Source organism: Symphalangus syndactylus, chromosome 22 (genome assembly GCF_028878055.3).
Source record: "Symphalangus syndactylus isolate Jambi chromosome 22, NHGRI_mSymSyn1-v2.1_pri, whole genome shotgun sequence".
Taxonomy (NCBI): domain Eukaryota; kingdom Metazoa; phylum Chordata; class Mammalia; order Primates; family Hylobatidae; genus Symphalangus; species Symphalangus syndactylus.
This window is the reverse complement of record NC_072444.2, coordinates 30,359,523-30,376,238: the sequence shown is the minus strand read 5'-3', so window position 1 is coordinate 30,376,238 and position 16,716 is coordinate 30,359,523. Positions and strand designations below refer to the sequence as shown.

The window sequence follows — 16,716 nt, the reverse complement described above, 5'->3', positions numbered from 1 at the left end:
AACAAACAAACACATCACAAGCATTTGCTGGAGTCTCCAGACTTCATTAACCGTCTTTCAACATTTTTTTTCCTCCCAATGTTTTTTCACTATAGTTTCTTCTAAGCATTTAAGTGATTGCCTGGAATAAAATGACCTATCTACATAAAATTACACAACTAAATTCATGTTCTCAAAAATATTTAATGATACAAAAGTTCATCTGTTAACTGAAAAGAGCTGAACAGAAACCATACATATTTTGTAAAATATACACACACACACAGCAGAACCCCAGCTGAGACACCTGTGTCAGTGATTACTATGTGGTGGTGGGCTGGAGGATCATTTTCTACATGTGTAAGCTGCTTATAAAATTTTAAAAGCAACAAGTGGGGGTTTATGAAAAACTTTCAGGAATGGATTATCTATGGTGGCCATGGAGCTTGCTTCCTCAAGGGCTCTTTGACCACAGGAAGCTTGGTAGCAACAATTTTAACGTGAACCACCAGAGAGGCAAGATGAGTAAGTAGCTGCAGATTCGTGTATTTCTGCATCCCTCCAGCATGACTGTGAGTAGCACAGCCGTGCTGCCAGCCTCTTGAGTTTACCATCTAATCAGAGGCTGGCCACACACTAGGAGTTACTGACCGTTTCTACACGCCGGAGACTGTGCTGAATCTCTTATAGACATGACTTCACTTACTCCTCACCCAGGAATACTGAAGGAAGGACAATTACCCCATCTTCAAAACACAAAACAGGCTCAGGTTAAGCATCTTCCTCCAAGTTACACCAATGACAAGTGGTAGAGCCAGGATTGAACTCAGAGCTCTATAATCAAAGCCTGCTGTCTAATCCATGATCTTGCCATCCAAACCCAAAAACAAATGACCTAGGCCGGGCGCAGTGGCTCACGCCTGTAATCCCAGCACTTTGGGAGGCCAAGGCGGACGGATCACAAGGTCAGGAGCTTGAGACCAGCCTAGCCAACACAGTAAAACCCCATCTCTACTAAAAATACAAAAACATTAGCTGGTGTAGGCCGGGCGTGGTGGCTCATGCTTGTAATCCCAGCACTTTGGGAGGCTGGCGGATCACGAGGTCAGGAGATTGAGACCACGGTGAAACCCCGTCTCTACTAAAAATACAAAAAAATTAGCCGGGCGTGGTGGCGGGCGCCTGTAGTCCCAGCTACTCGGAGAGGCTGAGGCAGGAGAATGGCGTGAACCCGGGAGGCGGAGCTTGCAGTGAACCGAGATTGTGCCACTGCACTCCAGCCTGGGCGACAGAGCGAGACTCCGTCTCAAAAAAAAAAAAAAAAAAAATTAGCTGGTGTAGTGGCGGGCGCCTGTAATCCTGAATACTTTGAAAATTACATACAAAAATTACTAAGAGGCCCAGGCGCAGTGGCTTATGCCTGTAATCCCAACACTTTGGGAGGCCGAGGCAGGCAGATCCCCGAGGTTGGAAGTTCGAGACCAGCTTGACCAGTAAGGTGAAACGCCATCTCTACTAAAAATACAAAAAGTAGCCGGGTGTGGTGGCAGGCGCCTGTAATCCCAGCTACTTGGGAGGCTGAAGCAGGAGAATCGCTTGAACCCAGGAGGCAGAGGTTGCAGTGACCTGAGATCAGGCCACTGCACTACAGCCTTGGCGACAGAGTCTGTCGCAAACAAACAAACAAAGTTTTTGTAAAGAATAGCTTCAGGCCAGGCGCAGTGGCTCACGCCTGTAATCCCAGCACTTTGGGAGGCTGAGGTGGGCGAATCACGAGGTCAGGAGTTCGAGACCAGCCTGACTAACATGGTGAAACCCTGTCTCTACTAAAAAATACAAAAATTAGCTGGGTGTGGTGGTGCACGCCTGTAATCCCAGCTACTCTGGAGGCTGAGGCAGAAGAATCGCTTGAACCCGGGAGGGGAGAGGCTGTAGTGAGCCAAGGTCGCGCCACTGCATCCCAGCCTGGGTGACAGAGCGAGACTCTGTCTCAAAAAAAAAAAAAAAAAAAAAAAGAATAGCTCCAATGGAGAACTCCTTACTACCCAATCTGACCCGTAACAGACTGTGGAAATGACAAACAGTCCAATCTTGTCCTTCCTCTAAATGCCCTTAAGGCCACTTCCACCAGCCGGGTGCGGTGGCTCATGCCTGTAATCCCAACACTTTGGGAGGCCAAGGCAGGTAGATCCCCTGAGGACAGGAGTTCGAAACCAGCCTGGCCAACATGGTGAAACCCCTTCTCTACTAAAAATAGAAAATTAGCCAGGCGTGGTGGTGCACGCCTGTAATCCCAGCTACTCGGGAGGCTGAGGCAAGAGAATCGCTTGAACCCGGGAGGCAGAGGTGGCAGTGAGCCCAGATTGCGCCACTGCACTCCAGCCTGGGCAGCAAGAGCGAAACTCCATCTCAAAAAAAAAAAAAAAAAAAAAAAAAAAAAGAAAAAAAAGCACCAGAGAATGGTGCTGCTGCAAGTCTGACCGGCACAAGCTAGAGCTGACAGTGGCCTAGGCTCCCGGTCTCCGAACCTCCTTCCCTAAACCCTGTACAGCTTCCTGGGCCAACTCTAGCCCCAGTGCGGCCACCTGACTCACAGCTGATAGCTCCCTCTAGAGGCAACGATTTTTCTTTACTGATAGGGACTGAAGAAAAAGACTTGACCTTCATACAGGCCACATTTAAAGCCTGAAGGCAAACCCAGATTGAATGCAAATACAATTACAGGGCACCAGTTTCATTCTTCCAGAGCCTTGCTGCAAATGACCTCCATGAGTATAACTGTAAAGACACAAGGAAGTGGAGAAAGGCAAAACGCTGATGGTGGTGGATTGTCTTAAAATTCTTCACAAGGCCAGCACAGTAAAACATCATATGAATGAGCCAGATTTCAACATAAATAAGGGGCAACGAAGAAGCTAGACTCAATTGTCTCAAAGGTATCAAAACTAATCACCATAGCAAGGTTTCCTGTGATTATTTTAAGTCTTTTGCTGTTGGGTCTAAGAGGTGCTGAGGGGCTGCCATAAAATACTAAAGACAATGATAACCAACAGTTTAATTGTATATAAGTGTTAAAACCCACACATCCTAATAGTCTTACAATGTGATCATGCTGGGAAGATGGAATTCTGTCAAAGCAGTGGTCATAATACCAGTTTGAACCTCAGCCCCAGTAAGTATCCTGCTGTCTTAAATGCAGAAATGATGTGACCTGGTCCCATCACCTGTTTACACAAACCACTTCCAACCTAGAGGACAAAGGGTCGGAAGCACTAGGGAGAACAGGAAGAATGGCAGTCTGGTCACCAGCCTCCGGCACCCCCAGGAAAAAGCTCTAAATGGCAGGGTTGTTCATAGGTGCAAGTTCAGGTCCAACCTCCCACAGGCAAAAATGGAGCTTTCCCAAGAGCCGGTCTGCCAGTCCTTCTTCCTTCCAAACAGCCCAGTCTCCAGCTCTGCCCTGTGGTTGTCTCTGGCCTCAGATCAGAAGTCAATTTGGACAAATCTACTTTTTAAGAGCCCCCAGAAGAGGTTTTCCAGATTTTTTTTTTTTTTTTGAGATGGAGTCTTGCTCTGTCGCCCAGGCTGGAGTGCAGTGGCGTGATCTCGGCTCACTGCAAGCTCCGCCTCCTGGGTTCATGCCATTCTCCTGCCTCAGCCTCCTGAGTAGCTGGGACTACAGGCGCCCACCACCACGCCCGGCTAATTTTTTTGTATTTTTAGTACAGACGGGGTTTCACTGTGTTAGTCAGGATGGTCTCGATCTCTTGACCTTGTGATCTGCCCGCCTTGGCCTCCCAAAGTGCTGAGATTACAGGCGTGAGCCACCGCGCCTGGCCCCCAGGATTTCCAGATTTGAAAGCAATTTCCTCGGCATAAAACCTCAGGATTAAAAAAAAGGAAGGGCTCTGGGTCCAAATTTATATCTATCGAACCTGTTTAAATTTTTCTTTTCTTTTTTAAAAGATAAGGTCTTACTCTGTCGCTCAGGCTGGAGTAGTTGGTGTACTCCAGCCTGGAACTCCAAGGCTCAAGCAATCCTCCCGCCTCAGCCTCCCAAAGTGCTAGGATTACAGGTTTGCGTGAGCCACCATGCCCAGCCCTATCTATTAAACCTTGATTGAATGTAACAGACCAAGTACAACTGCACCAAATGGATGGGCTGTAACCATCCACACCGGCTCCAAGGAAGCAGACCGCTGGCCCCCAGGTGTGCACGTGGCTCAGGCAAGGCCCATGGCAAGCCCTTGTATCCATTATGCTTGAGATCCTGCAGGTCGGCCTTCTTCCTCCCTTCTCAGTACATTGTTATGGCCCCAGTTTCCTTATTTTTATCCTGATTCTAATAACCAGGTCCTTGAAGAACTTTCCGAGGAATCTCTGTTTTAATGGTACACAAACTATTCTCTGCTGTTTTACTCCCTCTGGACAGCAAGTATGAGTACCACACAGAAGACTAGAGCAAATTCTAGCTCATGCAGCTTTAAAAGAGAAACTTAAGACTACTATACGACATTCACGAATTACACAAAAAACACTTGCTAATAAGAGAACGATTCATGGCCATGAAACTCCATCATGTCTCTTGTGGTCAGGCTTGAGACAAAGCTTTCTGGTAGGAAAGTTTCTTCCCTTATTAAAAACGAGAGCATCACTTCATTTTTCGACAAAACTTAGGTCTTCGGTATGGTTTCTCTTTATGTGCCTCCTCAGGTTCTCTTGCTCCAATTTTCTCTGATGCTCCAGGAAGTTTAAAATTGTAATCCGTTGTGACGTAAGGTACTGTCCCTTCGATCCCACGCTGAAATGGAAACACAAAGAGAATACATGGAAACACTCCAGGTCCAGCCCAGAGGGGTTTACAGCGCTCTCTCACACCTAGAAGGTAGTGTCATGGTGACAGTCTGGGTGGGGACTTCTCACTTTTAAGGCATTTGATCCCTTCCTTCAGAGCCCCCTTTAATCAACTGGCTCGGTAACAAACGTGCCAAGGCCTCCCTTCTGTCCCATTCCATCAACACAGCAAACAGCGTGAGGCTGAGTGGGGGTGCAGTGCGCGTCCCTTTCAAATGAGGGACACCGGAGGATGAGAATGGTAGGAACATCCCCCGTCCCCAGAGCCCACTTGCAGCCCCTTTGGTTGGCTCTGGGGCACACAGACGCCTTGGCCTGGTCCCGTGATGCCTCTGAAGACTGTCCTCAGGAGGGCAAACCTGGCAGGGTCTCTGCTTGCTCCAACACAACCTACTCCTATGTAAAGGCTCCACCACGGGTTGCAGTGAGCCCAGATCGCGACACTGACACCACGAGTGACAGTGATTCATGGTCTCAGGCCCTGGAGGCAGCCCTGACACCGTCTTGGCTCACTCAGTATAGTATTGTATAAATATTGTATAAACCTATACAATAAAGTATAGGTTTCCCAGATCACCCATTCCCATGACCCTTGACCCTACTTCAGCTCCTCACTTCTGTGGACCTCAGTAGTCTCCTTCCAGGACTGTGCCCGGGGTAAGGCTCACCTGGCACTTAAGGACACAATGCGGAATGGCAATAGCTCCAACGAGCAGACAATTCACGGTCCTTAGCTCTTCCGGGGGCACAGGGGTGAGGATGTGGTACAGCCGCTTCTCCATGTCAATGCCTCTACAGATGCCTTCAAGACACATGCACAACACAAAAATCACCCTTTTGGAAAACATCAAACCTCTCCACTGTTAGAAATTGCAGAATGGTTTTGAACATAAGTCTTGATTTCAACTCTGTTTTGTTTTGAAAATACAAAGAGCTGGCCAGGTGCAGTAGCTCACGCCTGTAATCCCAGCACTCTGGGAGGCCGAGGTGGGTGGACTGCCTGAGATCAGGAGTTCGAGACCAGCTTGGGCAACACAGTGAAACTCCATCTATACTAAAAATACAAAAAAATAGCTGGGCGTGGTGGCAGATGCCTATAGTCCCAGCTACTCGGGAGGCTGAGACAGAAGAATAGCTTGAACCCGGGAGGTGGAGCCTGCAGTGAGCCGAGATGGCACCACTGCACTCCAGCCTGGGTGACAGAGTGAGACTTTGTCTCAAAAAAAAAAAAAAAAAACCAAAAAAACAAAATACAAAGAGTCAAGAGATGGAGTTCTTGAACACTGGGACAGTTTGTACCTTCCCTGTGTTCACCCATGAGGAACCAAAATGGTCTACATGCAAAAGTCCTAGATTGGGCCGGCTGCGGTGGCTATGCCTGTAATCCCAGCACTGTGGAGGCTGAGGCGGGTGGATCAAATGAGGTCAGGAATTTGCGACCAGCCTGGGCAACATGGTGAAACCCCATCCCTACATTACAAAAATCAGCGGGGCATGGTGGCGTGCACCTGTAATCCCAGCTACTCGGGAGTCTGAGACACAAGAATCACTTGAACACAGGAGGCAGAGGTTGCAGTGAGCCCAAATAGACAGAGACTGACTTTGTCTCAAAACAAACAAACAAACAAACAAACAAACAAAAAAAACAGCCTGGGCACAGTGGCTCATGCCTGTAATCCCAGCACTTTGGGAGGCCGAGGTGGGCGGATCATGAGGTCAGGAGTTCAAGACCAGCCTGACCAACACAGCGAAACCCCATCTCTACTAAAAAGACAAAATTAGCTGGGAGTGGTGGCGCATGCCTGTAATCCCAGCTACTCAGGAGGCTGAGACAGAAGAATCGTTTCAACCTGGGAGGCAGAGGTTGCAGTGAACAGAGATCGCACCATTGCACTCCAGCCTGGGCGACAGAGCAAGACTCTGTCTCGGGAAAAAAAAAAAAAAAAATTCCTTGATTGTTGGTGAGTACAGGCCAGGGGGAAAATCTACCACTAAGAACATACAGAAAACAACCTGATCTTTCCCCATTACTGTTCCTCCTTTATGGTCTGTACTAAATGACACAATTTCTGTGAAAATGCTTTTGAGAAATACAGTGTTGTCCAAATCTGAAATGTGCATTTAAGGACTTTGCTAATTTGGGATTACTTAGCTCCAGCACCCTTCCAAAACTCCACACTTATTGACCTCAGGAAACCAGGGCAGGTCAAGGAGGTGGGGACCCAATCCCACTGGGCACTTCGAGCCCTGGTCCAGACCCTAGATCTCAGTGATGGGAAGTGCCAGGCTGTGGCACAATTGCGCCTGGGTTCAGGTCATTCCTGGCTATGGGGATGAATTTTAAGAGAGGAAGTGAAGAGTTCAGTTAAGAAACTTTTCAGTAGACGTTGGTGGCTGACTAGCATGCTGAGAAGAGGTGGAAGAAGCTGACATATTTTGAAGACAGAAGCCACCAGACCATCTAGTGGGCTGAAAGTAGCAAATGAAGGCTAGGGGATGCCAAGGAGGGGCCAGGGTCTGACCTGGATGTCAGAGTGAATCTTCCAATGGACCAAGTACGAGCCTGGCGCAAGGAGGAGAGGGTGCGGGCAGGAGGGTCCTGAGGGTCCCAGGTCTGCATGCCAGTCAGGCACTCAAGTGAAGATGTGCACTGACAAGGTGGGTTTGGAATGCAGATGAACAGCTGTGTTGGAGGACACCGCAAAAAGGGAACACCTAAAGATGGATTTAGAACCCAGCAGTGACTGAGACAGCCTAGGGGAGAAGTGTCGAGCAAGAAGAAGAGGGCCAAGCCCAGGCCCTTGGGAAGCCTACATTTACAGGAGCTGGCAGATAAAGCAGAGAAATGGCTGCTTCCTTCCTGGCCTCCAGCGCCTAAGGCGTGCCATATAGATGAGTGGGGGTTCTCTGACCTCTGTAGCTTAGACACAGCTACAAGGTCAAGACCAGTCATCTACAGTTGAAGCAGTGGATCCTTTTCAGTAGGTTTATGGATATGTTTCACTCTCAGACTTACCAAAGCCCAAGCAGTCACAGATTGGAGTCTGGGCAAGCAGGATGGGCCCATTCGTGTATCCTCTGACATCATCCTGGATCTTGCAAAGACCAACCCAGCTGGCGTTCACAGCATATAGTATATGGGTAGGGGCGACATCAGAGTGGGTAATCCGGAGTGCAACTGCATTGAAAGGGACCTGGAAAATGAATTTGCATCTCACTCTATTCATTGCTACTTTGAAAGACCACTTAATTTTTACAAGTAGATTAACCAGCTATCTAAAGATAGGTCTGCCAAAGTGCCTACCCAAAAGTATCTCTAAAGAATAAAAACAGCCAGGTGCAGTGGCTCACGTCTGTCTGTAATTCCAGCACTTTGGGAGGCCGACGCGGGCGGATCACGAGGTCAGGAGTTCAAGACCAGCCTGACCAACATGGTGAAACCCTGTCTCTACAAAAAAACATAAAATTAGCCGGGCGTGGTGGCAGGCGCCTGTAATCCCAGCTATTCAGGAGGCTGACGCAGGAGAATCGCTTAAACCTGGGAGGCGGAGGTTGCAGTGAGTGGAGATTGCGCCACCGCACTCCAGTCTGGGCGATAGAGCAAGACTCGGTCTCAAAAAAAAATTAATAAATAAAAAATAAAATAAACAATTCTTTAGGCTGGGCACAGTGGCTCACGCCTATAATCTCAACCCTTTGGGAGGCCATGGTGGGTTGATCACTTGAGGTCAGGAGTTTGAGACCAGCCTGGCCAACAAGGCGAAATCCTATCTCTACTAAAAATACAAAAATTAGCCAGGGATGGTGGTGTGTGCCTGTAGTCCCAGCTACTCGGGAGGCTGAGGCACAAGAATCACTTAAACCCGGGCGGCGGAGGTTGCAGTGAGCTGAGATCGTGCCATTGCACTCCAATTTGAATGACAGATCAAGACTCCATCTCAAAAAAAAAAAAAAATTATAAGTAAATAAATAAAATACAAAAATTTAGCCAGGTGTGGTGGCACATGCCTTTAGTCTCAGCTACTTGGGAGGCTGAGGCACTAGAATTAAGAATCACTTGAACCCACGAAGCGGAGATTGCAGTGAGCCAAGATTGTGCCACTGCACTCCAGCCTGGGTGAAAGAGACTCTATCTCCAAAAAAACAAACAAACAAACAAACAAACCCTTAAATTTAAAAAATAAATGTGGCCAGGCGCGGAGGACATGCCTGTAATGCCAGCACTTTGGGAGGCCAAGGCAGGTGGATCATCTGAGGTCAAGAGTTCGAGACCAGCCTGGCTAACATGGTGAAACCCCATTTCTACTAAAAATACAAAAGATTAGCTGGGTGTGGTGGCAGGCGCCTGTAATCCCAGCTACTCAGGAGGCTGACGCAGGAGAATCGCTTGAACCCGGGAGACGGAGATTGCAGTGAGCCGAGCACGTGGCATTGCACTCTGGCGTGGAAAACAAGAGCGAAATTCTATCTCAAAAAAAATAAATAAATAAATGTGAAGTAATACAAGACAGATTAAAGTATTGGCAGATAAATTTCACATTTACTTAAAGAGCATCTCCAGGTGAATAAATAATCCATAAACTAAAACCCCATTAGCAAAGTGACTTAGACTCTCCAGGGGAGATAACTCAGAGGCCTGGAGCCCACGCCACCATCGGGCCCAAGAAACATATGCTTGCTGCCCAGGTCTGCTGCTTCAGCCTATGTGACCTAAGGCAAGTGCTTCCACCTGACAGTGCCCAATGCTCAAAGCTGTAAATGAAGCATGTCTTAGCCTTTCTCTCACAGGGTGGCCACGAAGTCACTGAGCCCCTCCATGCTTGGCAGAGTGCCTGGCACAGAGTAAGCACTCAAAACCGGACAGGCTATGCGGCAGAGCAGACCTGGGCTCAGAGTCGGGCGTCCTGCGACTTCAGTCCTAGCCTCAACTTTGACTACACCATTTTGGGCAAGCTGACTCCCAGTCCCTGGCCTTGGTTTTACCATCTGTAAAATGGGGATAATAACAGGACCATGGTAAGTAGTGGAGTTACACAGGTTTAGAACAGAGTACTGCACAGAGTAGGCATTTCAGAAGTGCTACCTGCCGCTAGTTTTGTTTTTTTCATCATCCTGAATCCTAACACTATCATGCTTTCCTCCCAAAACAATTATTAGCAGCCTGGATTCCAAGTTGCAAATACTCTGGTGGTGGAATCTACTTTTGACAACAGTAATGTGAAGTACTTTTTTTTTTTCTGAGTCGGCATCTCGCTCTGTCACCCAGGCTGGAGTGCAGTGTCGTGATCTCAGATCACTGCAACCTCCGCCTCCTGGGTTCAAGCGATTCTCCCGCCTCAGTCTCCTGTGTAGCTGGGACTATAGGCACGTGCCACCACGCCTGGCTAATTTTTTGTATTTCTAATAGAGAGGGCGTTTCACTGTGTTAGCCAGGATTGCCTCGATCTCCTGACCTCATGATCTGCCTGCCTCAGCCTCCCAAAGTGCTGGGATTATAGGCGTGAGCCACCACGCCCGGCTAATGTGAAGTACTTTAAGAGTGCTCTCTGGGTGCCAGGTTCCACTGTGAACGCTCCCTGAATCTACACATTCACTCTCTGAGGCCCAGTAGCACCCCTGCTCTACAGCTGAAAAGTGGAAGTGCTGGAGCAGCCCCTGCGACCAGGTGGGACATTCAAACCCAGCACGGAGTCACACTTATCCCCAGCACAGAACCGTGGCTAAGAGCAGTCACTGGAGCTGAACTGCCTGGGCCTGCATGCCAGCCTGGCCCCTAGTGCTGAGTCCCTCAGCCTCTCTACACATTATTTCCCCATCTGTAAAGTGGGAATAATGATACAACCTGTGTCACTGGGATGTTCTGAGGATTAAATGAGCGAGGAGTTATGAAGTGGTTAGAAGAGTGCCCAGCATACAGAAAACCACACAAGTGTGTAACAAAATGAAGACAATTTCTCCTGTAAGTTCAGATTACCTGATAGGGTGTCAAGCTATGTAAAGGAGAAAGTGGTTTGGGCATCGGGGGCTGCAGCTGGCTAAGGTAACTCAAGATGGACAGATCTCGAAGAATTTTGTTATGTGACTCTCTGAAAGGCAAATCACAACAAGATAAGTAGACATTTAACCCTCAAAGGCCACCTCCCACACCTGTCATCACAGAGGTCACATTTTCAGAGTACTGGGCTTTCCAACACTGCCCCCCTTGACAGACTCCAACTGGAAAAACAGGAAGCGTAAAGACTCTCCTTTAAGTCAAAGTTGCTGGCAGCCAGAGGCAGGGGACACTTCTGGATAGTTCCACTGAAAACATAACAGTTCAGAAAACAACTGATTCTTCTTTGTAAATGCACAGCTGTGATAAAGACCTGAAGATTTTAGAGGACTCAGGCCTTTAGAGGAATTGAGAACGGCAGGCCTTTTTCGACGGAAGGAAAAATAATTCTTCAGCCAAATGAGGGTTAGTTACCTATTTCTTGGAGTTATTCTGAATGCAAAGTCTGTATAAACACCTATCAGTTTATGTCCAGTGAACTCAACTGGACTCTCTTTTTCTTCATCAGCAAATTCCAAAGCATCTGCAAATGCTGCGAGTCTGAAGCGTCGATTTCTCATCTTGGTCTTGCTTTTTGTGTACAAGCCATCCATGTCATCTACATACTGCGGGGTGAGGTCTGGCATATATTTACTGTGGTCAGAGCGGAACTGAACCACGTGGCTGGGAGACAGCAATCGGATCAGATCAATGAGAAGCAGGAGTCCCTGGTCTGTGGGGAAGAGACATTAGCACAGCTGATGCACTCAAGAACAGTGACGCACTCAAGAACAGTGACATGCTCCTATGACAAATAGGTGCATTTGTTCTAAGACAAATAAACCATCAATACGTTGGACTTCCGCTGGGCGCAGCGGCTCATGTTTGTAATCCCAGCGTGTCTTGGCAGGCCAAGGTGGGCGGATCACTTGAGGCCAGAAGTTCAAGATCAGCATGGCCAACATGGCAAAACCCCATCTCTACTAAAACTACAAAAATTAGCTGGGCAGAGTGGCACACGCCTGTGGTCCCAGCTACTCTGGAAGCAGAGATGGGAGGACTGTTTGAGCCTGGGAGGCAGAGGATGCAACGAGCCGAGATCACGCCATTGCACTCCAGCCTGGGCGACAGAGTGAGACCCTGCCTCAATTAAAAACAAAAAACAAAACACTGGGCTTTAACATGGATGTCTGAAACTAACAGTACTCACACTGCCTGTCCTTCCCTTGCAGACGTGCAAACGCAGGCTTACCTGAAACCCATCCCATAGTGTTGACGATGAGAGGGGACTCTCTCTTGTAAGCGCTGAACACATACTTCACTATGTCAATGTAATTCTCGTAGTTGTTTTTACAAGAAGGTTTCCCATAATATACCATCTTCTGTGGAGTCCTCAGGTGAGTGAAAGGTGGTCCTAAAAAGATAAAGATGAGTAATCAGATGAGTAAGGTAAGATGAGTGATCAATCCTGGCTACTTAAAAGGCGGTGAGGGTTTTGTTTCAGCCGTTATCACTAACAAAGAACCTTAGGAAATCTGAGACCATCCTACCTACAGGAATACTCTAATTCCATTTTTTGGAAATCTAAACTTTCAACTTAACACAAAGACATGCTCACTTTCACATCAACGGCTAATGCCAATTATGTCCTAACATGGCCATTCATTCAGCGAACACACAAATCTGCTAACTGCTGGGCTTGTTCCAGTGATTTGGGACATATCTGTAAACAAAACAGACAAACACCCCCACCCTCGCAGGGCTTCTATCCCAATGAATGGGCAATGAATAGCCATGTGTGTCTTACAGCAATGATTCTGTTGTAGGCCCTTCACATAGAGCCTCTAATTTTCTTTCTTTTTTTTTTTTTTTTAGACAGAGTTTCACTCTTGTTGCCCAGGCTGGACTACAATGGCACAATCTTGGCTCACCGCAACCTCCACCTACCGGGTTCAAGCGATTCTCCTGCCTCAGCCTCCCAAGTAGCTGGGATTACAGGCATGTGCCACCACACCCGGCTAATTTTGTATTTTTAGTAGAGACGGGGTTTCTCCATGTTGGTCAGGCTGGTCTTGAACTCCCAACCTCAGGTGATCTACCCACCTCAGCCTCCCAAAGTGCTGGGATTACAGGCATGAGCCACCATGCCCAGCCAAGAGCCTTTAATTTTCATAACCCTGTGGCAGGTAGTAGTATCCTCGTTTTTACAGATGAGGAAATTGGGAAAGAGATCAACCTGAACAAGGTCAGCCAGTCAGTAAACAGCAAGCTGGCTTAAACCCAGGGGGCCCGGCTCCTGCGTTCACACTGCTAATCATGACATATCTCCTCTGGCCAGGGACAGGGAGCTGAGCAGTTCAATGAGGGCAGGGCCAGCACAGTCAGCAGGCCAGTGACCAGGACCGTGTGTGACAGGGTCAGAAGGGAGAGGGCCTGCGTCAGTGTGATTGCAGCAAGGCCATCTGTGACAGACTCAACCGTCAGAGTGGCCACTATGATGGGAGCTGGGAGTTCAGCCAGCGAGGCTCCCTTGAAGGTTGGGGCCAGTAAGGGCAGGGATGTGGGGCAGCCAGCAGCAGAGGGTGTGGCCTGTATAGTTTCGAGAAGACTGAGCAAATATGCAAATATATTGTAAATAATCATAGCCAGGTTTCTTACCACCAGAGAAAGAACTTACAAATATGAAAGTGAGGAGGGCTAACGAGAGTGACCCCTGGAGTGTTAAGCTGGAATCGGATGAGTCGGAAACTCATGGCTCGCTCTCTTTTTTCTTTTTATTTTTTTGAGAGGGAGTCTCACTCTGTCATCCAGGCTGGAGTGCAGTGGCGCAATCTCAACTCACTGCAACCTCCACCTCCTGAGTTCAAGTGATTCTCCTGCCTCAGCCTCCCAAGTAGCTGGGATTACAGGCACTCGCCACCACACCTGGCTAATTTTTGAATTTTTTAGTAGAGATGAGGTTTTGCTACGTTGGCCAAGTAAGTTGGTCTCAAACTCCTGACCTCAAGTGATCCACCTGCCTCGGCCTCCCACAGTGCTAGGATTACAGGCATGAAGCACCGTGCCTGGTTTTAATGAAATAGGTAGAAAAGGTATCTACAGAAGTATAGATCTATATGCATACATACACATATACATATGTATGTCTGGGTTTAAATATGCAATATATGCTAGCTCTATGCACTGTGGGGATCTAGAAACAATGACACACCAGAGGCAACAAGCGTGCACAGTACTGAAACTCTGGTTTCAATATCTCTCCACAAAAAGGAGCCAGGGCTTTCGGGAAAAATAGCTCATTCCAAGGTTATGGAAGAGAAAGTGAAAGATGACCCCAGAACTTCCTGTTTTGCCTGAAAGTTAAGACAGTGCCCAAAAAAGGATGGAGCCATGGAGTAGCCAGGGTCAGTACAGCTGGAGGGCCCAGTCCAAGGGTGCAGTCAGGACCTAGGACGTAAGAGGAGCTCAGTAGACAGACAGGTCCTAGGAGGTGGCCGGCAGGGCAGAGCGGCTGCTTATACATAGGGATATTGTACACATAATGTATTCAGAAAAATGAGAGCCAAGTTTTCTTGTCTTTGTTTTTTTTTTTTAAGACAGGGTCAGCTGGGCATGGTGGCTTACACCTATAATTCTAGAACTTTGGGAGGCCAAGGCAGGTGGATCACCTGAGGTCAGGAGTTCGAGACCAGCCTGGCCAACATGGTGAACCCTCGCCTCTACTAAAAATCCAAAAAATTAGCCAGGCATGGTGGTGGGTGCCTGTAATCCCAGCTACTGGGGAGGCTGAGGCAGGAGAATCGCTTGAACCCAGGAGGCACAGGTTGCAGTGAGCCGAGATCGTGCTATTGCACTCCAGCCTGGGCAACAAGAGCGAAACTCCGTCTCAAAAAAAAAAAAAAAAAAAAAAAAAAAAGCTGGAGGTATCACATTCTCTGACTTCAAAAGCAGTTATAATTAAATGAGCATGGTCCAGACCGGGCTACAAAGTGAGACACTGCCTCTACGAATAATTGTTCAAAAATTAGCCAGGTGTGGGCCGGGTGCAGTAGCTCACGCCTATAATCCCAGCACTTTAGGAGGCCGAGGCGGGTGGATCATGAGGTCAGGAGATGGAGACCATCCTGGCTAACGTGGTGAAACCCCGTCTCTACTAAAAATGCAAAAAATTAGCTGGGCGTTGTGGCGGGCGCCTGTGGTTCCAGCTACTCGGGAGGCTGAGGCAGGAGAATGGCATGAACCCAGGAAGCGGAGCTTGCAGTGAGCCAAGATCACGCCACTGCAGTCCAGCCTGGGCAACATAGCGAGGCTCTGTCTCAATTAAAATAAAATTTAAAATATACAATACAATACAATACAATAAAAAAAATTAGCCAGGTGAGGGCGCTAATAATAGCTGTCATCCTATCTACTCAAGTGAGGTAGGAGGATCCCTTCAGCCCAGGAGCTTGAGGTTGCAGTAAGCTATGATCACACCACTGCACTCCAGCCTGAGTGACAGACTGAGACCCCGTCTCAAAGGAAAAAATAAGGCCAGGTGCAGTGGCTCACACTTGTAATCTCAGGACTATGGGAGGCTTAGGTGGGAGGATCACTTGAGCTCAGGAGTTTGAGACCAGCTTGGGCAACATAGGGAGACCCTGTCTCTACAAAGTCTAAAAAAAAAATGTAGCCAGGCTTGGTGGTGCATACCTGTTTTCCCAGCTACCTGCGAGGCTAGCCTGAGCTCAGGAGGTAGAGGATGCAGTGAGCTGTGATTACGCCACTGTACTCCAGCCTGTGTGACAGAGCAAGACCCTGTCTCAATAAATAAATAAATATTTTTAAATTAATTTTTTTTTTTTTTTAAGTAAAACAGCATGGCAGGATCAGGCGTGGTGGCTCTGCCATCTCAGTGCTTTGGGAAGCTGAGGCAGATCACCTGATTCCAGGAATCCAAGGCTGCAGTGAGCTATGATTGTGCTAATTAATGCACTCCAGCCTGGGTGACAGAGTGAGACCCTGTCTCTCTCAGAAACCAAGCACGGTAATGGCATAAAAAAAAGACATAGCACCCAGTGGAACAGCATAGAAAGCCCGGAAATAAACAATGCATTTACAGCCAATTGATTTCTGACAAAGGTGCTAATAACAAAACAAGGGGGAAGGACAGTCTTCAATAAATAAGGCCAGGAAATCTGGCTATCCACGGGGACAAGGATACTAGATATCCTTATCAAACACCATATACAAAAATCAACTCAAAATGGAATAAAGACTTGAGTATTAAGACCTGAAACTGTAAACCTACTAGAGGAAAAGCTTCATGACATTGGTCTAGGTAACAATTTTTTGGATATGACCCTGAAAACAAAGGTTAACAACAGACAAATGAGATGGCATCAAACTAAAAAGCTTCTGCATAACAAAGGAAACAATTTACAAAGAGACATCCCTCAGAATGGGAGAAAACGTTTGTAAATCATCCATCTGGTAAGGAGTTAATATCCAAAATATGTAAGGAACACAAGAAACTCAACAGCAAGAAAACAAATAACCCAACTGAAAAATGGGTAAGGCACTTGTACTGACTTCAAAACTTATCGAAAAGCTATAGTAATTAAAACAATATGATACTGGGTCAAGGACAGACATGTAGACCGATGAAACAGAAACGGAACCAGGAAATAAGCCCATACATGTAAGATCAAACAATCTTCAAGATAGTCTTTTCAACAAATGGTGGTGGAAAATCTCAATATCTATATTCAAAAGAAAGAAGCTGGACCAATTCCTTACACCATGTGAAAATATTAATTCAAAATGGATCAAAAACCTAAACTTTTTTTTTTTTTTTTTTTTTTTTTGAGATG

General features: G+C 47.3%; 1 protein-coding gene across 1 annotated transcript in view; it reads right to left on the bottom strand.

The window, feature by feature from the left end:
- Nucleotides 1–163: 163 nt before the first annotated feature.
- The window catches only part of NOL9 (nucleolar protein 9), a 33,869-nt gene continuing 17,316 nt past the window's right edge, over nucleotides 164–16,716 (bottom strand). The window contains exons 7-12 of the mRNA XM_055262164.2: nucleotides 12,117–12,278; nucleotides 11,300–11,597; nucleotides 10,808–10,919; nucleotides 7,850–8,027; nucleotides 5,502–5,635; nucleotides 164–4,780 (exon numbers count right to left, since the gene is read on the bottom strand). Of these exons, the coding sequence (XP_055118139.1) occupies nucleotides 4,631–4,780; nucleotides 5,502–5,635; nucleotides 7,850–8,027; nucleotides 10,808–10,919; nucleotides 11,300–11,597; nucleotides 12,117–12,278 (1,034 nt within the window). The 3' untranslated portion in view covers nucleotides 164–4,630. The remainder of the gene's footprint in view (nucleotides 4,781–5,501; nucleotides 5,636–7,849; nucleotides 8,028–10,807; nucleotides 10,920–11,299; nucleotides 11,598–12,116; nucleotides 12,279–16,716) is intronic.